Source organism: Manis javanica, chromosome 17 (genome assembly GCF_040802235.1).
Source record: "Manis javanica isolate MJ-LG chromosome 17, MJ_LKY, whole genome shotgun sequence".
Lineage (NCBI taxonomy): Eukaryota > Metazoa > Chordata > Mammalia > Pholidota > Manidae > Manis > Manis javanica.
Genome location: NC_133172.1, coordinates 6,339,035 through 6,364,456, shown reverse-complemented (window position 1 = coordinate 6,364,456; position 25,422 = coordinate 6,339,035). Strand labels below are relative to the sequence as shown.

The 25,422-nt window shown below is 49.3% G+C and overlaps 1 protein-coding gene across 1 annotated transcript; it reads left to right on the top strand.

Annotated features, from left to right (window-relative positions):
- Nucleotides 1-381: 381 nt before the first annotated feature.
- Nucleotides 382-23,269, top strand: LOC140847187 (zinc finger protein 541-like). The gene is made up of 13 exons (XM_073226612.1): nt 382-2,396; nt 4,063-4,121; nt 4,386-4,545; nt 5,872-6,193; nt 14,515-14,578; nt 15,169-15,311; nt 15,687-15,790; nt 16,908-16,983; nt 17,539-17,627; nt 19,724-19,867; nt 20,030-20,208; nt 20,317-20,422; nt 23,097-23,269. Exons 1-13 carry the CDS (start codon nt 630-632, stop codon nt 23,190-23,192), a joined length of 3,309 nt encoding a protein of 1,102 aa, XP_073082713.1. The 5' UTR covers nt 382-629; the 3' UTR covers nt 23,193-23,269.
- Nucleotides 23,270-25,422: the final 2,153 nt, after the last annotated feature.

Sequence of the window (25,422 nt, the reverse complement as noted above, 5' to 3'; positions counted from 1 at the left end):
GTAAATTGTATTTTTTCCTGTGGGGGGGTTTCAGGCAGCTGTCTCCTTATAGGAATTCTATGGTAGGGGAAAGACTCCTTTGTCAAAGGCAGGATGCTCCCCAAATGAGCTTTTCCTCAAATGTATTCTGCAAAACTTGGTTCTTGAGGGCGCTAAGAGGGACTATTGCAAAAAACAGTCCTGTGGGCAACTATGTTTCAGAGACAGGGCAGGTTAAGCAGATGACCCTCTATCGATCTACCTGCTATGTGGCTTTTACATTTGCTCCCGTGAACCTCCAAGAAGCACATGGTGCTCTGTGGGGACTGACTTGACAGCTGAGCCCATGTCCTCAGGGAGCCACTCTGGAGGGCTGGTGTTCCTTGGGAACCCATTCTGGGGAACTCTGGCCTGCCTTCTGTTGATTTTTCTCTCAGAGAAGGGGTTTGCTTAACGGTGAGGGAGAGGGGCACCCCTTCCAGAAGCTTTGACCTTAGCTGGGGGCTGAGTACAGGCTCTGAACTGTGGTTCTGAGCTCCACTGCCCCTTGGGAGCACTGTTGAGGGAGTCAGGCTCGGGACCCTGCAGTGGGAGGCTGAGCCCCAGTGACCTCTGACTCCCTTCTCGTGTGTGACTCCAGGACTAGGCACATGCTCACCCACCAGCAGACCAAGCCCTTTGCGTGCATGGAGCAGGGCTGCAGCAAGAGCTACTGTGAGGACCGCTCCCTGCGCCGGCACTACCAGGTCCAGCACGGCTTGTGCATCCTGAAGGAGGCCCCCCCCAAGGAAGAAGCCTGTGGGGACTCCTCTCCTGCCCACGAGGTGGCCGGCCAGCCTGCTGCGGATGGCCTGCGGTCCCTGGTTCCTCCAGAAGCCAGGTCCCCAGGCCCCTTTTTGTCCAACCGAGAGCCCCTGCGCTCTATTGTAAGTAGCACGGTCCACCAGGATATCTCTTCTCTCGGCCCGGTCCTGGCAGGGCCCTCAGATGACGGGGAAGGGAAAAACACAGCCTGTCCCTCCCCACCCTCACTGGGGCCCTACCCCTGCACCCCAGCGGCCCCAAGGACCCTGGGCACTGATGTCCCGGAGGAGTGTCACCCCCTGTGGAAGGAGCCCGCCGCTGGGTTCACAACCATTCACTCCAGGGAAGCAGAGGATGGTGGTCCAGACCCAGCTGAGTCGGAGCGGCCACCCCAGCTACCACCCACCCTGGAGAGCGGGCAGGAGGGTGGGACCCTGCCGGCCGGCCTGCCTCTGTTCCAAGGCCAGGCAGTGCCTGCCAGTGCCCAGCCTTCAAGCCACAACTACCAGTGGCTCCAGAACCTGCCAGGCTGCCCCGAGAGCGAAGGGAATGGTCTGTTTACCATCCAGAAGCCCACTTCCGTGTCCCCTCAGGAGTTCTCCGAGGCTGGGCCCAGGCCCAGCAGCACCTCCCTGACGGGGGAGCGCTCGCCCAGCGGTGGCCGCAGTCTGGAGGATGCACTGCCCCTCCCCCCCACCGACCTGAAGGCACCTGGGGAGGCCTCACATGGCCCTGGATATGCCGGCCAGGAAGGGGACACCAGGGCTTCCAAGAAAAGCGATTCTGACAGCGACTCCTGCGGGCTGTCGTCTGACAACACGACGCCGCTCTCCGGGCAGTTGTTCCTGAAGTCGCAGGAGTGTCTGGTGAGTCCAGGGCAGATGCAGGTGTTCCACATGATCACCAAGTCCCAGGTGTTCATCTCAGGCTCCCAGGTGGCTGTGGCCTCCTCCCAGCATGCTGCGCCTGAGGGCAAACAGGCTGCGCTGAAGCCACTGCAGGGGCCGCGGCCACACCAGCCCCCACCCCTGGCACCCACAGTTGACTCCTTCCATCCTGGCCCTGCAAACCCAGAGCCAGAGGGATCCCCACCCCACAAGAGAAAAACCACGCCCGCCTTCCCCAGGGAGGCCTTGCCCGGCAGCAATCGACGGGACACGAAGGGGGGACCAAAAGTGGCCCCTGCACCATGGGAACCCCCTGGGAACCCAGACATCTCCTCTCTGGCCAAGCAGCTGAGATCCACGAAAGGGCCCTTAGACCTGGGGGACATCCTCCCCACAGGGGGCCCATGGCAGACCCAGCTGGGTGGGGACAATCCTGCCGGAGCCCAGCTCCCAGGGAAGCAGGCCCAGGTGGAGAATGGCCTGGCCTCGGGGGCCATGAAAGGTGCGAAGGGCCTGGCCTGCTCCCGGGGCAGAGGCCGCAGGCTCTTCTCTGGCAACATGTGGGCCCAATGTTTCTTGGACTTCCAGAAGGAGAAGGTGAAAATGGATACGCACTGTGCGGCCTCTCCCAGCCAGGTGGCCATGGCCTCCTTCTCGTTGGCCAGGCCTTCGGTGGACACCCCGCAGGACTCAAAGTCCAAGCTGATGATACCCAGCAGGACCCAGGTACCTGACTTTATGCTGTGAGATGAGAGACTCACTCATCACTTGTTTCCGAATTTCTGAGTGTCCAGACATTTTATTTAGTGCCCGTGAGTCCTCAGACCCAGTTTTACAGAGGGGAAGTGAAGGTTCAGAGACATCATGGCCCCCCACCAACCTTCCCTGCAAAAAAGCTAGGATGAAGGCTTTGCAGAGTCGCGGGGACACCCTGTGTCACCTTTCCTCGCTGAGTTTTCTCTGCTTGCCCTCCCTTTGCCCATCTCTTCCTTCTGGGTTTGCCCCTCAAACTCTTCAGAGGATATAAAGGTAGAGTTCCTTCCCCCTCAGTATTCCTGCATGAGATGCCATCTCTGGCTGTGGGGCAGGGGTACCCACATGTGTCAGCACTTGTGCAGCATTAGCCTGGTTCCTGCCCAGGTGGTGGCCACGAGGACCTGGGTGCCAGGCGGTCAGCCGCTTCTCTTTGCGACGTGCTCAGGTCTAGCACCTGACAGCTGCATCCTCTTATTCTTTAAACAGCTTTAATATTCAAATGCCATCTAATTGACCATTTTAAATCACACCATCTGGTGATTTTTAGTATACTAACAAAGGTTGTGCACCATTACCACTTTTTCCACAACATTTTTCATCACCCCAGAAATTAAGCCCACACCCTTAGTTGTGCCCCCAGGTCTCCCCATAGCCTTCCAGCCCCTGGCACCATGAATCTACCTCTGTCTCTATGGATTTGCCTGCTCTGGACACTTCAAATAATTGAAATCATACCCTGTGGCCTTCCATGTCTGCCTTCTTCCACTCAGCATAATGTTTTCAAAGTTCATTCATGTTGTAGCATATGCCAGGCTTCGCTCCTTTTTATGTATGAATAATACTCCATTGTGTGGATACATCGCATTTTGTTTATTTATTCATCAGTTGGTGGCCATTTGGGTTGTTTCCACTTGGCCATCATGAATAGTGCTTCTGTGAGCATTCGTACAAGTTTTTGTGGGGACATACATTTTCATTTCTCTTGGGAATGTCCTAGGGGTGGGATCATTAGTTCATGGGGTAGCTCTATGCTTAACCATCTGAGAAGCTGCCAGGCTTTTCCAAAGCAGTTGCGCCCTTTCACATCCCCATCCTCAGTGGACTAGGGCTCCGGTTTCTCCACAGCCTCATCAGCACTTGCTTTTGTCCAATTTTTTTTTTTTTTACCATAGCCGTTCTAGTGGGTGTGAGGTGCTGCCCCATCACGGTCGGACTCATGAGGCTCTAACGGCTGGTGGTGCTGAGCATCTTCTCATGTGCTTATCGGCCATTCATGTCTTCTTAGATTTGGTGTCTGTTCATATCCTTTGCCCATTTTTCAACTGGATTATTTGACTTTTGTTGAGCTGTAAGAGTTCTTTCTGTTTTGTACATACAAGGCCGTTATGAGATGCATAACGTGTAATGATTTTCTCCCATTCTGTGGGTTCTTACTTTCTTGACGGTGTCCCTTGATGCAGGGAAGTTTTAAGTTTTGATGAGTCCAGTTTGTTCTCTTTCTGTGTCATCCAAGAAAGCACTGCCTAATCCAAGGTCAAGGAGCCACACCTGTGTTGTCTTCTCAGCACTTTGTAGTTTTAGTCCTTGCATCTGCCTCATTTTTGATATGTTGGCTCAGATGTGTTTTCATCCTCAGGGTGGAAATACCTACCAGCTTCCCGATCCAGTGAAGGAGGAGAGCACGGCAGGCGGATGGTAAGTTCAGAAGCCCCTCCCTGCCGGGCCTGGGGGTTACCCCTCGGGAGTCCTCTGGGGGCTTTTATGTGCTGGCCTTGGGCGAGTGAGCTCTGGATGCTTCAGCCCTGAAGAGGTACCCGCCAGGCCATGAGGGAAGCGGGTATCGTCTCCATTTCTGGGGATTCATCGAGAGTTGTCAGTGGATCAGACTTAGAAGAAAACAGAGAATCCAGGGGTGGAGTCCCCTTCCCCAGTTCTTCCCCCTGCCGTGTCTCTCCACAGTAACCAGCAAAACGGAGGCCCTGCAGAGTGGGCAGAGCCAAGGAGCACGTGTGTCTGCAGGAACTGCAGCCCGATGTTTCACACACAGGAGGGGCTGACCAGCCACACGTGTTTTCCCAACGACCAGTGGCTGCCACCTCGAGGGAACCAGGACCAGCAGGTGAAGGGGCGCGCGCAGTAGGTTCTGTGCTCGCAGGGCGCTCACAGGCTTTGGGGGAGGGAGTCAGTGGCTGGGTGTCATGGTCTCAGGATGGAGGCACCCTCCCAGGGAAGCCTGGGCAGGGACCAGGGGTCAGGCTGCGCTGCTCTGGGGGGCAGGCCGGCGCTTGAGCCTGGAGCAGCCTCTCTGCCGCCTGCCTACGGTTACTCTTACTCTGCCATCTCTTCCTGTGTTTAGGTGTCAGGCACAGAGATTTTCAAGTCTCTGAGTCAGGCGCTAAGGGTGGAGGTGGAGGCACAGAGACCCCAGGAGCCATGAAGCCCCCAGACGGCATGAGCACAGCTCCCCTGGGGATGCCTCTGGGCCCAGTGAGCCGGCCCCCGGGGAGCACAGCCAAGCTGGGTGCTGGTTGGTCCACTTTCTTCCCACTGCTTCCTGCACAACCTGGCAGTGGAAGACATGGGCAGAGCCCAAACCAAGCGCACCGTAAAAAATCTTCTCTCTAGAACAGCTTGACTTGCACATTCATTCATTCATTCATTCACCTTCTGGGTCGGCCCTGTGGGGGCAGTACTGAGGACACCGTGGTGACAGGGATGGCCCCAACCTGGCCTCTTGGGGCTCCCAGTCCATGCGAGTAGAAGAACCCATGCTAGGCAGTGAGGACTCAGACTGGGCTGTGCTGGGAGGGGGAGCAGAGGGACTGAGGGGACACCAGAGACCCTTCCTGAGGAGGTCAAGGAGGACTTCCTGGAGGAGGGGGTCAGAGCTGAGACCTGGGGAATGCTGAGCAGTAAGATTGGCAGAAAGAGGTGAGATTGTGTGGAGGTGGGTAAGAGATGTAAGTTCACGGGATCAGCCATTGCAGCCTGTACTGGAGGGTCCCACCTGGAGAAGCCCCCTCCAGGCGGGCGACAGGGTTCACAGATCCGCTTGTCCATCTCATGGAGCTGCGGTCATTTTTCATTTTGTCGTACTGTTGCACTCCATCTCCGGCCCCATCTCTAAGTGCCAGTCATTGTACCAACTTGACGCTGGCCTCATACATCTCCAAAACCCTTTATATCTGGGCCTCTCCCTGGGGGGTGGGCACATGAGGAAGCTTCAGGCATCATCTATCCAGGCCGAGAATCCGGGGTCTGGCTCGGGCGTGGTGGCCGCGCTCGGCTCCCTTGCTGAGCCCAGCTCGGGCAGGGGTGTTGGGTGTTATGTTGCCCTCTGGCTCTGTGGGCAGAGCCCTTGCCGGTGCTCACACCCCCTTGAAGACAGAGCTGTGCACATGTGGCCCCAAGTCACCCCCCTGTAGCTTTGAATTCTCTTCTCCAGGGACAGGACGGACACCAGGAGAGAGATGCGGAGGAGACCAGCCAGCCCAGAAAGCGGAGAAAGCGCCCGCAGCCCAAGGCATCGTTCCTGCCTCCCGCCCCTTCTGCCTCTGGGGGGCTGCGACCTGAAGAAGGCCACCAGAGCTGCCTGTGGTCTCCAGTGCTCCTGGTGGACCACTCCCTTCAGGGACTGTGCTCACGCTCTCCCGATACACCATCACCGGTGCTCAGCCCCATCCGGGAGGGGTCTGGGCTGGATTCCAGCACTCTCTGTTCCATGTCCACTCAGGCTGTTCCTGACAAACTCATCAGTACTGAGCTTGGTGAGTGACGCTGGGGCCTGTTATCTCTGACCATCACACGGCAGGCCTGCGATGGGCCAGATCCACCTCGACGTGTAGCATTTGGTCCAGGCGTTCTCTCTGGCCTGCGGCTGTGTCTGGCCTGGGCGACCGATGGCTGCTCAGAGGTGTTCCAGGCCATGTGGAACCAGCAGCCTTCTAGGTGCTGAGAATTTTACAGGCGGAAGGAAAATATAGAGGCCATTTAGCCTGACCACCCTTCTGCCTGTCCTTTCGAAAAATTTTGTTAGCAGCTTTATTGGTACATAATTCACATACCATATGAATCACCCATTTAAAGTATACAGTGTGTTTTAGTAAATTCAGACTTGTGCATCCATCGCATTATGTAATTTTAGAGCAATTTCATCACCCCAGAAGCAGCACTGTATCCATTAGCAGTCACCCCCACCACCACAGCCCCCGTCTCCCCAGCCCTGGGCAACCACTGATCATCTCTAATCATCATGGACGCACCTACTCTGGACATTGCATGTAATTGGAATTATACAGTATGTGACATTTGGTGTTTAGTTTATTCATTTAGCATAATGTTTTCAAAGTTCATCCATGTTACAGCATATACAGTGCTTCAATCCTTTTTTATGGCTGAATAATATTCCATTGTATGGATACACAACATTTTATCCATTTATAGCTGATGGGTATTTTGGCTGTTTCCATCTTTTCATTACTGTGAATAATGCTGTTATGAACATTCACATACAAGTTTTTGTTGGACAAAGGTTTTCATTTGTCTTGAGTTTATGCCTAGGAGTGGAATTGCTGGCTCACCGGGTAAGTATATTTAACAGTTGAAGGAACTACCAGACTGTTTCCCAAAATGGCTGAGCCATGGGAATAAATTTCCATGCACATTGCGCGCAAGTTTCAATTTTCCACATCCTTATCAGCGATTCTTAGCTTTTTCAATTATAACTCTCCTAGTGGGCATAAGGTATCTCACTGTGGTTTTGATGTGTATTTCTCCAATGGCTAATGATGTTGATATCTTCCCATGTGCTTATTGTCCATTTGTGTATTTTCTCAGAAATGACTATTCAGATCCTTTGCCCCTTTTTAAAATCGAGTTATTATCTTTGTATTACTGAGTTGTAAGAGCTCCCTTTATATTCTGTATGCAAGTCCCTTATTACATATGTGATTTGGGAATTCTCTCCTGTATCATGTCTTGTATTTTCATTTTATTTATGGCATTTGTGGTACAAGAGTTTTTATTTTTTGTCACTTGTGCTTTTGGTGTTGTATCTATGATTTTGCCTGACCGAAAGTCACCTTAAGTCAGTTAAGAAAAGAGAAGAAACATGCAATTATGCTGACTTTTACTCCTTTTTCTTCTAAGAGCTTTATGATTTTAACTCTTACATTTAGGTCTTGGATCAATGTTAAGTTACCTTTTCTATATTACGTGAGGTAGGAGTCTAAATTCATTCTTTTGCATGGGGATATCAGTTGTTGCAGCACCGCGTGTTAAAGAGATTATTCTTTCCCCCATTGAGCTGGTGTGGCACCTTTGTGGAAATCAACTGACCATAGTCATTTTAGATTTTTCTTCTTTTTTAATACGGACAGTTACTGCTATAAGTTCCCTTGGAGCATTGCATTAGCCACATTCCATAAGTTTTAGTATGTTATGCTCTACTTTCCTTTATCTCAAAATATTTCCTTATTTCTCTTTTGATTTCTTATTAAATACACTGATTATTGAAGAGTGTGTTGTTTTATTTCCACATATTTGTGAATTTTCCAAATTGTCTCCTTTTATTGATTTCTAATGTAATTCTACTGTAGTCACAGAACCTGCTTTGTATTAAGTTGGTCCTTTCAAGTTTACTGAGATATGTTTTATGAGCTAGAATATGTTCTGTCCTGAAGAATGTCCCATGTGCACTTGAGAAGAATATATTCTACTGATGTTGGGTGGAACGCACCAAAAATGTTCCTGTGTCTTGTTTTATCCCGTGTGGTTGTCCTGTCCACTACTGCAAGTATGAATTCTCCAACTATTGTTTTGAATTGTGTATTTCATACTCAATTGTGTCAGTTTCTGCTTCATGTATTTTTGGACTCTGTTTTTAGGTGCATATATGCTTATAATTGTCATAACTTCCTGATGGTGTGATTGTTTTTCTCATGATATGACTACAATGTTATTTATCATCACTGCAATAGTTTTATCATAATCTCTAGGTTTTTCTGTTTTAAAGTCTAAGTAGCCTAACAGCACCATTCTGCCTCTTTTAAGGTTGTTTACTTGGTATATATTTTCTGTCCTTGTATTTTCAAACTGCTTGTGTTTTTTAAAATAAACCATGTTTCCTATAGATAATATCAGTGGGATCATACATTTTTTATCTAATGTGACAAACTCTGCATTTTGATTGGTTTATTCAATCCAGTGTCATTTGATGTTACATTGATATAGGGAGGTTTACATTTGTCATTATGCACTTCATTCTCTGTATGTCCCTCGCCTTTTCCTCCTTCTGTTCCTCTCTTCTGGCTTACTTATGTAGTAAGTATTTTCTATTGTAACATTTTAATTCCTTTAGCTTTTCATGTTTTTCTTAGTCCTTAGTGGTTCCTCTATGACGTAAAATTACATCTTAATGTCATCAAATCTGTTCAGATGTTTATAACTTACAGTGAAATACAGAAATGCTACTCCTATAGAGCTCCATTTCTCCTAACCCTTTTGCTTTTATTATTTATATATCTACATAATATATGTATGTGTGTGGGTGTATAAACCCAGCAATATATTAATTCTTAGATTATACGGATTTGTATTATGGAACGAAAACTGAGAGAATTAAGGAAAGCAAGCATTCTTTCTGTAGTTTGTTATATAACATTTTTAGTTACCACTTCTCATCTCTTCATTTATTCCTGTGCATTTGACTGACTGTATGGAGGGCTATTTCCTTACTCCAGTGCATTTCCCCTTTGTTGTTGTGTCGTCATATATATGTTTATAAATTACAGGCCTATAAAGGTAGTGTTTTATGCAATTACTTTTTAAGGCAAGAAAAGAGAAAAATATGCAATTATACTGACTTTCATAATTACCTATATACGTACATTTACCAGTGTTTTTTGTTTGTTTGGATTCAGATTACTATCTCATGTCATTTTCTCTTTCAGTCTGAAGAACTTCCTGTAGTATTTATTTTCATTGTGGAGGTGTAATTCACATGTCATACAATTCATCCCTTTAAAATACACAACACAGTGGTGGTTGGCATATTCACAGAGCTGTGCCACCGTTGCTACCATCAACTTTCTGATATTTTCATCATGTCCCAAGGAAGCCCTGTGCTCAGCAGTCGCTCTTGTTCCCCCCATTCCGACCCTGTCGCCAGCCGTAGGTAACCACGAATGAATTTTCTGTCCTCCAGGCTCGGCTCTTCTGGACATTTCATAGAAGTGGGAATCATACAATGTGTGTTTCTTTGTGTTTTCTTCCAGTTAGCATGAAAGCTTAGGGTTTCACCCATGTTGTGTATATCAGAACTTCATTTCTTTTCATGGCTGAATAATTCTCTCCCTTTAATGTTCCTTGTAAGACAGGTCTGCTGGCAACAAGTTTCCTCAGTTTTTATTTACCTAAGGATGTCTTTTCCCACCTTCATTTTTGAAAGGTAATTTGCTGGATATAAGATTCTTGGTTGAGCTTTTACTTCCAGCAATGAGATCATGTTGTCCCACTGCCTTCCAACTGCTATCATGTCCGATGAGCAGTCAGCTGTTAGTCTTACTATTGTGTACATGTATGTCACATTATTTTTCTCTTTCTGCTTTCAAGATCTTTATCTTTGGCTTTCAGTATTTTGCCTATGATGTGCCCAGATGGAGAGTTTTTTGTGTTTATGCTACTTGGAGTTTATAGAGTTTCTTGGATGTATGTATTGTTTTTTCATCACATTTTGGGCATTTTCTGCCATTAAATACTTTAAATATTTTTCTGTTCCTTTCTCCACTCCTTGTATTCCCATTACACGTGTTGCTGTACTTATTGGTCCCCACATTTCTCTGTGGCTCTTTGTTTTCCTTCAATCATTTATTTTTCTCTCTGTTCTCCAAAATCTATAATCTCCATAGATCTAGCTTTAAGTTGGCTACTGGTTACTTCTGCCAGCTCAAATCTACATTTTGGTTATTGTTCTTAACTCCAAGATTTCTATTTGCTTCTTTGAAAACAAAAACAACTTCTCCGTCTTAATAGTATTCTCTCTTTGATGAGCATTTTTCATTGTAACTTCCTTTAGCTCTTTAGGCATGAGAGCTGGGAGGAGAGGGACCCCCTGTGTCCCTGGCTGCACCTGCCTGCAGTAGAGCCCTCCAAGTAGAGCTCCTGATACACAGTTTATTCATCTTGCTTAACTGAGACATTACATTCCTTGGTTAGTAACTCCCCCTTTCCCACAACCCTAACTCTGGCCACCACCATTCCACTCTTTGGTTATATGGATTTCACTATTTAGATCTGCATGTTAAGTGCATTCATGCAGTATTTCTCTTTCTGTGAGTGGCTTATTTTATTTAATGTTCTCAAGGGGTTCATCCATGTTGTTGTATATTCCAAATCTCCTTTTTTAAATGCTAAGTAGGGTTCCATTGTATGTATAAACCACACATTCTTTACCCATTCATATGTCATTGGGCATCTTCGTTGTTTCCACATCTTAGCTATTGCAAATCACGTTGCAGTGAACCTGGGAGTGCAGGTGTCTCTTTGAAAGCCTGATTTCCATCCTTTTGTGTCAATACCCACTAGTGGGGCTGCTGCATCATATGGTAGTTCTACTGTTAGTGTTCTGAGGGAGCTCCCGACATTGCAATCTTGGAAACCTTGCTTTCAGCTGCTCTACAAAGGCAGGCAGAGGGGCCCCTGCATCACTTCCAGTCAGTGTTCCTGAAGCTTTCTGTTGCGTGTTTTCTAGATCAAGTGGATGACTCTTCTGCCAGCCATATTATCAAGGATGACACCAAGCCCCGCATTCGAATGTGAGTTAGAACAGACTTGGAACCTGGGGGTCTTACAAAAGTGGGGATATTTTTACCCTCCTTGTGTTCCCCCAGAGCTCCTTCCTTTCAGGGGCATTAGCTTCTCTCTGGGAGAGAAGTGGTATATTTCTCTGGGTGTATGTGGTAAGTTCAACCAATATTCCTTCTATCTGGGCATCCTACAGTTGGGCCCACGGGGACAAATGCCCAGGACCTTGGGGTTAAAGGTAGAATTGGTGATGGCACATGTGAGGCTTGAGTATCCATGGAATTTGACTAGAGGGATGTGGCCATGGATGTAGAAGCATGCCAGCCATAAGCATACACCTTCCCTGTCCTGGAACTCGAGGGGTACCTGAGGGAGAAACCTGGTGATAAAGAAAATTGGAGGAAGGGGGTGTAGCTGGACAGTATCTAGAACACTTGTCCATGTCTGTCAGGGGTGGCGAATACTTCCCAGATGCATCTGGGAGATGACAGAGGTTTCCACAGAGCAGGGCTGTGACCTGAGAGCAGGGCACGTGACACATCTCCGTCTTATTTCCCATCTTAGTCACATGTGTATGTCTTGTGTGTGGCCTCATTTCAGGCGCATCAGGATAGGAAAGAAGTTTCAGGCCGAGATCCCGGAGCTCCAGGAGCGCCCTACGACTGCGCCCGGTGAACACGGAGCTTCTCTGGTCTGGAAGCCATCGGATGATGTGTTGAGCCATCCACAAACACAGGATAGAGGTGGCTGAGACATGGGGGCCAAATTCACAAGGGTTCCCCCCTTCCCTCATCTCCAAGGACTTTCTCCTCCCAGTCCTCACCTGCACCAGGAAGCAGTAACCCTGGGTGGGGTACCCGGCTGTGGGACCAGGGCTTCTCCTCCCACCCCCCCATTCTCCTCATGTGGTAACCAGCCAGGCCATCCTGAGCAGGTGCCAGGAGCAGGGTTTCAGCCCTTCCTCCCTGTCCTTCCCGTCACTTACAGTGAAAAAAGGGAACATTACTCCTACACAGCTCTATTTCTCCGAACCCTCTGGCTCTAGTTATTTATATGTACCTATATATGTATGTGTGTGTGTGTATAAACCCAGCAATTCATCAATTCTTATACTATACAATTTCATTTTATGTAACGGAAACTGAGAGAGTAAGGGAATGCAAGGATTATTTATACAGTTTGTTATGTAACATTTTTAGCTACTGTTTCTCATCTCTTCATTGATTCCTATGCATTTGAGTGACGGTATGGAGGGCTATTTCCTTACTCCAATGCATCTCCCCTTTGTTGTGCTATAGTCGTCATATATATGTTTATAAATTACAGGCCTATAAAAGTAGTGTTTTATGCAATTACTTTTTAAGGCAAGAAAAGAGAAAAATATGCAATTATACTGACTTTCATAATTACCTATATACGTACATTTACCAGTGTTTTTTGTTTCTTTGGATTCAGATTACTATCTCATGTCATTTTCTCTTTCAGTCTGAAGAACTTCCTATAGTATTTTTTTCATTGTGGAGGTGTAATTCACATGTCATACAATTCATCCCTTTAAAATACACAACACAGTGGTGGTTGGCATATTCACAGAGCTGTGCCACCATTGCTACCATCAACTTTCTGATATTTTCATCATGTGCCAAGGAAGCCCTGTGCTCAGCAGTCACTCTTGTTCCCCACCTCCCGACCCTGTCCCCAGCCGTAGGAAACCACGAATGAATTTTCTGTCCTCCAGGCTCTGCTCTTCTGGACATTTCATAGAAGTGGGCATCATACAATGTGTGCTTCTTTGTGTTTTCTTCCAGTTAGCACGAAAACTTAGGGTTTCACCCATGTTGTGCATATCAGAACTTCATTTCTTTTCATGGCTGAATAATTGTCTCCCCTTAATGTTCCTTGTAAGACAGGTCTGCTGGCAACAAGTTTCCTCAGTTTTTATTTACCTAAGGATGTCTTTTCCCAACTTCATTTTTGAAAGGTAATTTGCTGGATATAAGATTCTTGGTTGAGCTTTTACTTCCAGCAATGAGATCATGTCCCACTGCCTTCCAACTGCTATCATGTCCGATGAGAAGTCAGCTGTTAGTCTTACTATAGTGTGCATGTATGTCACGTTATTTTTCTCTTTTTGCTTTCAAGATCTTTATATTTGGCTTTCAGTATTTTGCCTATGATGTGCCCAGATGGAGAGTTCTTTGTGTTTATGCCACTTGGAGTTTATAGAGTTTCTTGGATGTATGTATTGTTTTTTCATCACACTTTGGGCATTTTCTGCCATTAAATACTTTAAATATTTTTCTGTTCCTTTCTCCACTCCCTGTATTCCCATTACACGTGTTGCTATACTTATTGGTGCCCCACATTTCGCTGTGGCTCTTCATTTTCCTTCAATCATTTATTTTTCTCTCTGTTCTCCAAAATCCATAATCTCCATGGATCTAGCTTTAAGTTGGCTGCTGGTTACTTCTGCCAGCTCAAATCTACATTTTGGTTATTGTTCTTAACTCCAAGATTTCCATTTGGTTCTTTAAAAACAAAAACAACTTCTCCCTCTTAATAGTATTCTCTCTTTGATGAGCATTTTTCATTGTACCTTCCTTTAGCTCTTTACGCATGAGAGGTGTGAGGAGAGGGACACCCTGTGTCCCTGGCTGCACCTCCCTGGAGTAGAGCCCTCCAAGTAGAGCTTCTGATACACAGCTTATTCATCTTGCTTAACTGAGACTTTACATTCCTTGGTTAGTAACTCCCCATTTCCCGCGACGCTAACCCTGGCCACCACCATTCCACCCTTTGGTTATACGGATTTGACTGTTTAAGATACCACATGTTAAGTGCATTCATGCAGTATTTCTCTTTCTGTGACTGGCTTATTTCATTTAATGTTCTCAAGGGGTTCATCCATGCTGTTGCATATTGCAAAATTTCCTTTTTTCAATGCTAAGTAGGGTTCCATTGTATGTATAAACCACACATTCTTTACCCATTCATATGTCGATGGGCATCTTGGTTGTCTCCACATCTTAGCTAGTACGAATCACGTTGCAGTGAACATGGGAGTGCAGGTGTCTCTTTGGGAGCCTGATTTCAGTCCTTCTGGGTCTATACCCACTAGTGGGGTTGCTGGATCATACGGTAGTTCTATTCTTAGTTTTCTGAGGGAGCTCCCGACCTTGCAATCTTGGAAACCCTAGTTTCAGCTGCTCCACAAAAGGCAGGCAGAAGGGGACCCTGCATCTCTTCCAGTCAGTCTTGTTGAAGCTTTGTGTTGCATGTTTTCTAGATCAAGTGAATGACTCTTCTGGCATCTTTGCGATCAAGGATGACACAGAGCTCAGCACTGAACCGTGAGTTGGAACAGTCTTAGAACCTGGGGGTCCTTCCAAAATGGGGATATTTTTACCCTCCTTGTGTTCCCCCAGAGATCCTTCCTCCCAAGGGGGATAGCTACTCGCTGGGAGAGAAGTTGTAGATCTCTCTGGGTGTTTGTGGGTAGTTCCTCCAATATTTCTTCTTTCTGGGCATCCCATAGTTGGGCCCACGGGAACAAATGCCCAGGACCCTAGGGTTCTAGGTAGAATTGGTGATGGCACATGTGAGGCTTGAGTATCCATGGAATGTGACTAGAGGGATATGGCCATGGGTGTAGAAGCATGCCAGCCATCAGCATACACCTCCCCTGTCCTGGAACCCCAGAGGGGTACCTGAGGGAGATACCTGGTGATAAAGAAAATTGGAGGAAGGGAGTGTAGCCGGACGGTATCTAGAACACTTGTCCATGTCTGTCAGGGGTGGCGAATACTCCCCAGATGCATCCGGGAGATGACAGAAGTTTCCACAGAGCAGGGCTCTGGCCTGAGAGCAGGGCATGTCACACATCTCCGTCTTATTTCCCATCTTAGTCACATGTGACGTCTTGTGTGTGGCCTCATTTCAGATGCATCCGGATTGGTCGCGAGTTTCAGGCCGAGATCCCGGAGCTCCAGCAGCGTCCTACGACCGCGCCCGGGGAACATGGAGCATCTCTGGTCTGGAAGCCATCGGATGACATGATGACCAATGGAGAAACACAGGATAGAGGTGGCTGAGACATGGGCGTCGAATTCCCAAGGGTATCCCCCTTCCCCCATCTCCAAGGAGATCCTCCTCCCAGGCCTCACCGGGACCAAGAAGCAGTATCCCTGGGTGCGGCACCCGGCTGCGGGACCAGGGCTTCTCCTCCCGCCCCCTATTCTCCTCTGCGGTAACCAGCCAGGCCATCCTGAGCAGGTGCCAGGAGCAGCGCTTCTGCCCTTCCTCCTTGTCCTTCCCTTGGCCTGCTTTTCAGGGAGCTGTGAGGGAGACAGGGACAAGGAGCCCCTCTCTGTGCTTTTGGGGACGTCTCCTCCCCGGCATTCCCTGACTCCCTGTGTCTCCCATCTTTCATGCTCTGCTGGGGACGTTTGCTGGGAACAGTGACTGAGCTCTGCAACTTGGCCTGCTCCAGCACGATGCCAGGAGGGGGCACCAACCTGGAGCTCGCTCTGCACTGCCTGCATGAGGCCCAGGGCGAAGTCCCGGTGAGCTGGAGGCAGGGGCGGGCGTGGCGGGTCCCTGGGATGCCCCTGCCGTGCTGAGCCTGGGAATCTGGTGCATGTAACGTGCCATCTGCAGGCTTTGCGGCTCATGAAAACTGAAAAAGGCCACCCATCCTTTTCCCCAGTGGCTGTGGGATTACTCTCCTTGTCAGTTGTAGGGCAAGTGTGCAGATGGGGCCCAGTTAGTCAGTCATTTACCTGGGGCAGCAGCAGAGCACCAGGTTCTTCCGAGATCGCAGGGGCAGGGGGAGCGGAGCCGAGTAGACTGACTCAGGTCCTGCACTGATCTGGTTTATCGATGGAGCTTTATCTTTTTGATTAAAAACCCACGTACGAAAACCCCTGATGCAACAAAAATATCTGCTTCCTCCAAGGACCCGCTTCACAATCCTGTAGTTTAGAAAATAAAAAGTCCCACTGTGAGTAGTGGGAAGGGAGGTCATGTCACCCGAGTTAGGGCCCCAGGAGTCAGTGTCGGCAACTGTGCTTTTCCTCAGGTTGCAGGGCAGTGGGCGGCGCAGAGTGGGTGCTCAGCCGAGGAACCAGTACATGTGTTGGCCCTCATGAGTGCTGTGGTCCTGGGGCAGGCCCGGCTTTGGGGCCCCCCTCGGTCTAATGCTCTGCCTCCACCATTTTTGAAATCAACGAATTTTCTAAAAGGGGCCTGCGTTTTCATTCTGCGATGGGCCCTGCATGTTCCACGGCCCGTCCCGATCGGGTTTACACTGGTGAGAGAGACAAAATCCTGCTCCGTGGGGCTTACATTTTAAATTTCGGACAAAGGGTAATCTGTTTTCAAAAATTGTTTGTGGTTAGTGCTATGAAGGAATAAATCCGCCACTGCTTCCTTCGTTGAGAAAACCCCACTGAGAAAAACCCCAGCTGCACTCAGCAGTATGCGTAGTGACGGAGCGGGTATGTCCACTGCAGCTCACAGGCTGCGGCCAGTCCACAGCCCCACCACGCGCTGAGTAGCCCTGGAGCGAGGGAGGCGTTAGGGGGGCCTGTCAGTGCTTTTCGAATGAATGAAAGGTGGAAGGCAGGCCTCCGCCTCACCTGCCCTCCCTCAGAAAGACGCCCGCTTTCCTTCCTGCTCCAGGTGGCCCTAGAGACCTTGCTACTCAGCGGACCCCAGAAGCCACCGACTCACCCGCTGGCTGACTACCACTACGCAGGTACTGGAGCGAGGCTGCGGGAGTGGGTGTGCCCGGCCGCTACCTGGGAGCCAGTCTGTCTCGATGGCAGGCTCTGCTTGTGCCCCTGGGTGTGCTCTTAGGGCCTTCCTTCTCCTGCCTTTCCAGAAGGGCTTTTCCTCCCGGGGGACCTCAGTGGGTGCCTCTTTCTCCTGGCTGGGTCCTCCCTTCCCCCTTCCAGTGCAGTGGTTCCCTCAGGGGCTGTGCCCAGCCAGGAAAGGGATCCCCTGGCCAGGGAGAGGTGAAGGCGGGCTCAGATGCAGTGGCTGAGCACCCCAGCCTGGGAGTCAGGCAACTGGGGGTCCCTGCCTCCCGTTGGCAAGTCTGTTAACCAATGGAAGCCTTGTTATTGCACCTGTAAAGTGGGGATAGTATTGGTCCCAACCTGCTAACGTTTTTCTAAGGATTGTATGAGATAAAACAGACTTCTTGGTACATGATTGGTACTCGGTAACGACAGCTTTAAAAAGGGCAGGCTGCATTTCCGCCACGGCTGCGGCTGCAGAACTGTCCTTTTCTCTCCTGTTTCTCCGATAGGTTCAGCCGTCTGGACCCCCACAGAGAAGGAGCTGTTTAATAAGGCATTCCAGGCTCATAAGAACAACTTTTCCTTGATACACAAGATGGTAAGGTGTACGTGGGTGGGCTGGTGTAGACAAGGCCTCGTCTCACACTGCTGAGCCGAGGCAGAGCTGGAGGGACTATTGGGGTGATATGCTGTTCACACTGTAAACTGCTTGTAGTTTATAAAGCCATTGATATGAACACCTTCAGACAGTACCGAAATGCCATCACGTGCTCAAAGCCCTCCGCACCCATCCCGGTCATCCTACTTCTGAATGATGACCTCTGACTTTGGTTGGGCACCTCAGGCATTTGCCCATACAGATCTTATGTGCATATACACATGTATTTAGAAAAGGATGTGAACATACTACACTTAATGTCTGCTGATGTTTTTTGTTCTTTTAACTTGATATGCACAAAACTGCCCGTAACCAAAATGTAAGATTTGATGTTTTGACATGTTTATACCTGCAAAACCATCACCATGATCAAGATAAGAAACACATTCATCACCCCCAAAAGGTTCCTCCTGCCCCTGTGGTTAATCCCTTTTTCCTACCACCCCTGTTACTAATCACCTCCTTATCTTCTTTCTGTCACTATAAGTTAGTTTGCATTTACCAGTGTTTTCTATCAATCCTGCAGCATGTTCACTGCTTGTCTGCCTTGTGTGGCTTCTTACACTCAGCATCACTATTTTGAGGTTCATCCATGTTATTGTGTGGACCCTTTTTCTTGCTGAGGAGTATTCCATTGTGTGGATGTAACACAGTTCATTTAATCATTCCCCTATTGAGGGACATCTGCGGGGTTTCCAGGTATCTGCAAGTAAAAATAAACCTGCTGTGAACATTCACATTCAAATCTCTACGTGACCAAGTAGTGTTGGTGGCGGGGAGGGCGGTAAATACTTAGGAAAGGAATGAGTGGCTCACATGATAGGGGTACATTGAACTTTTTCAAGAAAGTGCCTTTTCATCTACATCTTCCTGGCGGTTCTTTACCCAGTTTTGGGCCACCTCATACGCACAAGCTGGTCAGCACGGCTGAACGCTCGAGGGGAGCGCCCCCCAGATCTCTGGAAGTTTCCTCTGAGCAGCTCTCTTCCCTGTCCTGCCTTGTCCTGTGAACTCTCACCGCCTTGTTCCCCCAGAATCCTCCCTCCCATCTCAGCTCAGGAAGCCCACCTGGCTCTGCCCGGACCCCTCTCCCCGGGCCGTGGCCTGGAAACTCTCTCAGGGTGTAGTGTGTAGGGACTGGTAGCTTACTTTCTGTCTCTCAGTAAGACTTGTTCTTGGCTTGCCTAGCGTCTTCCCAAACATCATTTCACACATTTTGACTGTTTCTTCTCATTGTTTTGAAAGGGAAGGTCAATGTAGCTCCTGTTGCTCCATCTTGTTTGGAAGCAGAAGTCCAAGTTGTTTTTTTTTTCCTAACGTAGTGATATTTCTTAGGCAGAGGATTTACTACTCTGGCTCCTAGTGTTTGAAGGTATACAGAGCTGAAAAAATTTCATATGTAGAAAAGTATTTTCTGAAGTGAGCTCCACATCTTAAACGGCCAATTTCATTTTCCTGAGAAATTGTCTTCCTAGAGCAATTAAACATTGCTGTTCTGCTTTGCTTTTACAGAAGTTATTATTAATGGGGTCCATTCTTAGTGGGGGGAGAGCACACAGTGGGGTCTGAATGCCCAAGGATCTGACTGTGCCCTCAAAACTCCCTCCTCCTCTCGTGGGCCTCCTCTCTCTGCACTGCAGAGCGCTGCCTGGCTGCTGCCAAGGCTTTGTGGTCTCTGCTGCTGAGGGCAGCCTGCTGCAGGGAGTCCCAGCTGGTAAATGCACGGCATTAGGCCTGATGTCACAGTGAGCGCCTGTGTAGGGAGCCCTCGTGTACACCTTCCCGTAGGGAAGGCCTCCCGGGACTGACTTGGGGCTCAGAGAGCGTGCAGAGCTTGGACGGTGCTGGCTACGGTGGCGTCACCCTGAGCCCGTCATCAGCAGCAGGACTCTGTGCTTCTGTGCTCCTTGTAGCCCAGGGGCGTGCCAAGCCCAAGGGGAGAGACATTCCAGGACAGCTTTCAGGAAGTGACTGGCCCCACGGCGAGGGGGCGTGTGGGGCAGTGCCCAAAGCCCGCTGCTGTTTTCTTTCACCAGGTCCAGACAAAGTCCGTGGCCCAGTGTGTAGAATATTACTACACCTGGAAAAAGAGGGTCCGGTTTACTACATCTTCTCGGGCCCCGGGACTGAAAAAGAGCGTCAAAAGGAAGCTGGCCGAGGCAGACCCCACAGAAACAAAGGTAGGGGATTCTGGGGCAAGGGGGTCTCACTGGAGTTCAGTGCTGGTCTGGACAGCTACTGGCCACCCAGTCGGGGTGGGGAAGGGTCCCCCACAGGGGAAAGCATCTCCCTCAGAAGGGTGGAAGGTCGGCACCCTGATGTCATTTCTGCCCCTTCTGCAGGCCACTGCCAGCCCTAAGAAGAGACGCAACCACCATCCAACCCCTGAGTTGAAGACAGAGACGGAGAGCTGCAGGGGACAATCTGTGGCCAACACCAGCCCAAATGCTGCTCCCAAGCAGACCCCTGAGCCTCTGGGGTGCGTCCAGGGCCAAGGCGCTCCCTGTGGGGAGTGTGAGAGGTGGGCACCAGCCCTGTCCCCGGATGCACCCGCACAGCCGGCCCTGTCCCCGTGGGCCCTCAGCCCAGCTTCCCCTGCTCTGACCCGTGTCCTCTGCTGACTCTTCAGGGTGTTTGACAAGATGTGCACTCACTATGCCCACATGAAGCGGCACCGAAATGAAGACCCAGTGGAAACAACTGTCGGGGAGGAGAGGCCAGCGAAGGCCTTTAAGGTGGAAGAGGAGGAGAAGGAGGAGAAGGAGGAGGCAGGGGAGACGGGGGCTGACATGGGCCCCTTGCAGGGGCGATTTGGGCCGTGAGCCGGGGTCAGGCAGCCCGACATTGGGATGAGGACCTCGGGCCCCATCTCCTCTCCCTTCCGCCTCCCCGAGGAGTCCAGGGCATCCCTCTGCCTCCAGCCCCACTTCCCCTGCCCCCCACTGACCAGCCCAGCTTGCAGACCTGCGTGAGAAGCGCCATCATCAGACACTGTTACATCCTTGTCAGCTGGTGCCAGAGGCCCCGGCCCCTTTACGTGTGCCCTGTGCCTTCAGACCATAGTCTTGTGATGACTTGGCTCATTGTTATTTTTTTTTTCCATGTCAATCTGTGAACCCTATTAAGTTTTGTTCTGAAGCAGCTGTCTTCTGGCTTCTCTGGCCTGTTGAGCCAGCAAAGGCTTTAGGGCTCCTGCCACTCGCCAGCACCCCAGAAACGCGGGAGCTGAGTCTCCGCCCTGGAGGGGCCGCGTCCTCGTGCAAGCCGGGAGCCGGCCCTGAGGTGCCTGCCGCAGTGTGTGTCCGCACCCGGTCCATGCAGCGGGCCCACAGCGACACAGGAGGGACCCAGGTGCTCCTCTCAGCGAGCTCACATTTTAGGAGCAGGAGAGCAGCAGGAATAAATAATTGAAGAGATGGTTTTAGCTCCTGCTTTGGGCCATAAGGACAGAATTCTGAGTCAGCAGCGTGTGACAAGCAGTCAGGACATGATGGGGGTTCCAGTGTGTCCGGGGTGAAGTCAGGGTCTCCCAGCAGCGGCCAGCTCAGCATGCGGATCGCAGTGGGGATGAGGATCCCCCCCTCCTGCCCCGAGGTCCAAACCAGAGGGCACAGGAAAGAGCACGTTCCTTGCTCCTTCCTCGTGTCCCTTTTTAAGACAGGGAGAGCTTGTAACGGTCTCCAGAAGAATGCCTCTGGGTCCCGTTGTTCAGGACTGGGGCCCATGCTCTTTCTAAACTGATCCCTGGCAGTAGGAAGTGCAACATATACAATATAACCAATAATATTATAGCATCTTGGATGCTAATGGGGAACTCCACTTGGTGTCGCAAGCATCTGGTGACATATGTAATCACTGGGTCACTGGGTTGGACATTTGAAAGTAATATAATGCTGCATATCAATTTTATTCCACTTAAATTTTTTTAAAAGACTATAAAAACAACACTTGTTTTGGACATTACATAAGGAAGAAATAAACTACTGTCATACTTGAGCCACTGAAGGGTTGGCTTGGTTTAGAGATTGTTCTGACAGCTAGTATTAACCAGAATATTTGGCAATACCTGCCATGATCCTGTGTCCCTACCAGATATCAGGAATACTGAGGGAAAACTTTTCATGTACACTCTGGGAAATATTTTCCAGGCAAAGCTAAAAAAGAATTTAAAATCAGGTATTATCAGTGAAACTTCAGGCTCTTGAGTCATTAAATGCACTGTTTATTTTGATTTGGCCACGGTTCGAGCTCTCACTAACAGTTTTTGTTATTATTATTATTTTTTTTTTTTAAAGAATAACTTTTAGAATAACTACTCTAGAAAACAATAAGAAGAAGAAATTAGAAAAGATCCTGACAAGGTGGAGGGAATCAGAACAATGAGCCGGGCCTTGCTGATTACCCTGTGCATTTACATACATGCCCGTATGCTCAGGTCGTAAGCACTGGTTAGAAATTAATAAAACAATATGCATCTTAGCTATGCCTGTATCACTTTTACAAGCTGGAAGTCTCCATTAAAGATTCTTTAAAGTTCTAAATTGAATGTTGCCAAATCTAATTAAAAAATTAGTTTATATTTACTTAGATAATTATGTAAAGTCAGTGGTGCCACATGATTCTACTCACCCAATTTAAATGTGTCCCACTTTGCACTACATTAAAGTTATGATATATTTTACCATATTAAATATATTTGAATATGAGTTGGTCTGACAATTTAACGTTAATATATTATCATAGGATGTATAATAAAAGCATAATTAGTATTGTAAAGAGCAGCTTCAATTAGAATATATTACATTTGCATTGTATTCACTATTTTCATAACTACCGTCCCTGAAGCACTAGTTCATCAGTGCCCTAAAGGGGGGTGTTTGTGACCCGTATCTAAGCCACCCACAGCTCTCACATTACATCCTGTGCTGGGCACAATAGTATATGATGAGCGAGTAAATACACAGGACAAATAATTTTCCAGGGACCCATTTGGATTTTCATTCATCTCTTCTTAGAAGTTGAGGAGCCCCTCCTCCCTCTTAAGTCCCACCGTGGTCTTGGATGCACACTGTCAAGGTGGGACCTACGGCCAGGGCAGTCACAGCAAGCCACCTCCAAGAGGGGTCCCCAGCATCTATATATGGGGGTCAAAGTTGAGTGCCAGATCACATGTTAAAAGTAGTTTGTAGTCAACCGAATTACGCATATTTCTGCTTGATAGCCAGTACCCCCCTTTTAGCCGTTCCCCTAGGCCCAGCTGCATTCTGGTTTAATATACACCTCAGCACACTGTGTTCAAAGAGACTCTCCTACCCCAGAGAACAGTGTTCTGTCTAACCGGAAAGACCGTCACAGTATGGACACGGGTCACCACTCAGATGCTTTCTCATAAATACAAATATGTTCCAGGTTTCTGAAGATGAGGCTGGACGAGCTTCCTGGGAAATCCGTGAGCCGATAGAGGGGGATGATGGACAGCGCTCTCAGGGACACCTGTCCAAATAAAGGACGTGGATACACAGAAATGACTGGCCCACACTCACACACAGGTATTAAATGGGTTTAAGCGTCATCAGATGGAACCTCACCTTATAGGTGACACGCCGCTACCAGGACTCACTGGGGAAGCCTCATGGGGATGGACGTAGGGGCTGACATTTCCAAGACCTGAAGGAAGACTTGGAAAATTACTCTGTTTAAAAAAAGCAGAAACCTGCAACTTTCAATAACTCTTTAATAACCACAGGAGCTTCAAAACTTCCCACCTGGGTACGCATTGCTCAGAAAAACCGAAAACTTCTTACTAAATAAAAATGTGAGCAGTGCCTAAAAAAATTGGCAAAGGAATGACGGAGACTTTCTGACAACTCACAATGAACCATGGATACTATTTGTTTCATTGTCCAGGAGGAACATCACAGTGAGAAAAATCTGTGAATTAACAGGTTGATTTACTTTAGACGTTCATGAAGAAGCTTGGAACATCAATAAGACATGTCTTCCTAAATGCGCACCTGTGGCAAAGGCAATATGCTCCCTAAATATTCCACCTGTTCCCCCACATTCCCCAGACTGGGCAGTTATGTTGGGCCATATGACAGTTCTGACCAGTAAGCTGTGGGCACAAGTGACTTGGGTCACTTTTAGGCCAAAGGATGGAAGAGCTGGTACATGACCTTCTGGCTGTGTCCTTTCCTGTTGGGATGACGGAGGGGACCATGAGTTGCAGATGCTGCAGCTACAAGATGTGAAAAGCTCCTGCCCTCAGTCTGGCTCCCTGAATGGCTGTGTGGGGCACACCAACGCTGCCAACTCCTGCTGGGCATGTACAGTGAAAAAGAAACAAGCCTTTGTGTGTTAAGTCACACAGAAAGATGGAAGATGGGGCTATTCAGTCCCTGAAGCATATCTTAAATAAAATTATATCTGAAGTTCAAAAACCTCAAAATTCTCACCTACCCAGCCTCACAGGGCTCCAGATGCTGTGCTTCTGAAGCTTCCTCCCACACTGGGAGCCGGGCAGGGCACTCCGCAGGGAACGGCTCCACCATGGCATGCTGGCAACCTGGCCCATCCCCACACCGGCCACAGAAGGCAAAGCGGAACCTCAGACTGGCCCGGGTCTTGGCGGGATGCCCCGTAATTCCTCCCGAACTGAAGGAAGACGAGTGGCCCTGTGGGCAGCTGCCAAGCAGCAGCTTCTCCTCTATGTTCCCGCATGTGGGAGTGGGGTGGGGGGGCTGCCACAAGACCGTTTCCCATGCGCCACCCGTGTTTGGGTGAGCACACGATTTCCCCCTCCCTCCCTCCCCGGCAGGGCACAGCTGCAGGCTTCTGTGTCTGTCAGACTACGTGGCTGTAACTGGGGGACGGCTCCCCCAGCGGAGTGACCCCCGCCCAGGCCTCCTGCCGGCTGCTCCCTGTGCTTCAGGCTCACCCTGTGTCAGGGCGAAGGAGGTGGGGACCTGGTGCCCTGCTGGCCTGACGCCTGCTGTCTGTGTGATACACGTGTGAATCCACCTGGACTCCTGTCTCCTCGGCGGCCAAGTGCCTGAAGCCTGGGCATCGAGGCGGGCAGCTGCGCTCCTAGTCACGGCCCCCGACCTGCTGCTGGGGATGCCTGACCTCTGATCACAGCGCAGGGCCTTCACGATGACCACCGGCTGTTCAGCCTCGGACGGGTTTGTGCTGGGACACCCCTCTCCCGCCTGGAGAATAAAGTGGGGCTCCAAGCAGGCCGGCCCTCTGATGGGACGTTGAAGAGCAGATGAGCCAGGCCGATTTCCCTTCCTTTTAATGTCTTCGACACTTTAATAAGGGCAGCAAAGTTAGAAGGCGCCAGCAAGGACCCCAGTTCGGCCACATGGGGTGACATTCTGTGTCCGACGTGTGCTGACTGCTGCAACAGTAAGAGAATGCCAACGCCCTGCCTCACACGCAGCGGGATGGTGTGTGGCATTTCCTACCTTGACGTTCCAATGAACCAGAAACATGTATCACAAGGATGAATCATTTCTTCCAAATCAGTCAGTGGTGATGCTAACACTAACCTGCCTGAACATTAACAAACATGAATGGTACACAAATCCATTTACTAACTGGCAGCCATCAGGCACTGTGTGAGAGAGAGGGCTTACAGAGATCAACAGCATTCCATCTTTGGATGTAAACCAAGAGTTCTCCAAGATGGGCAACGTTTCCGACTTGCCAGCGAGATCCAGAAACATATTCCGGT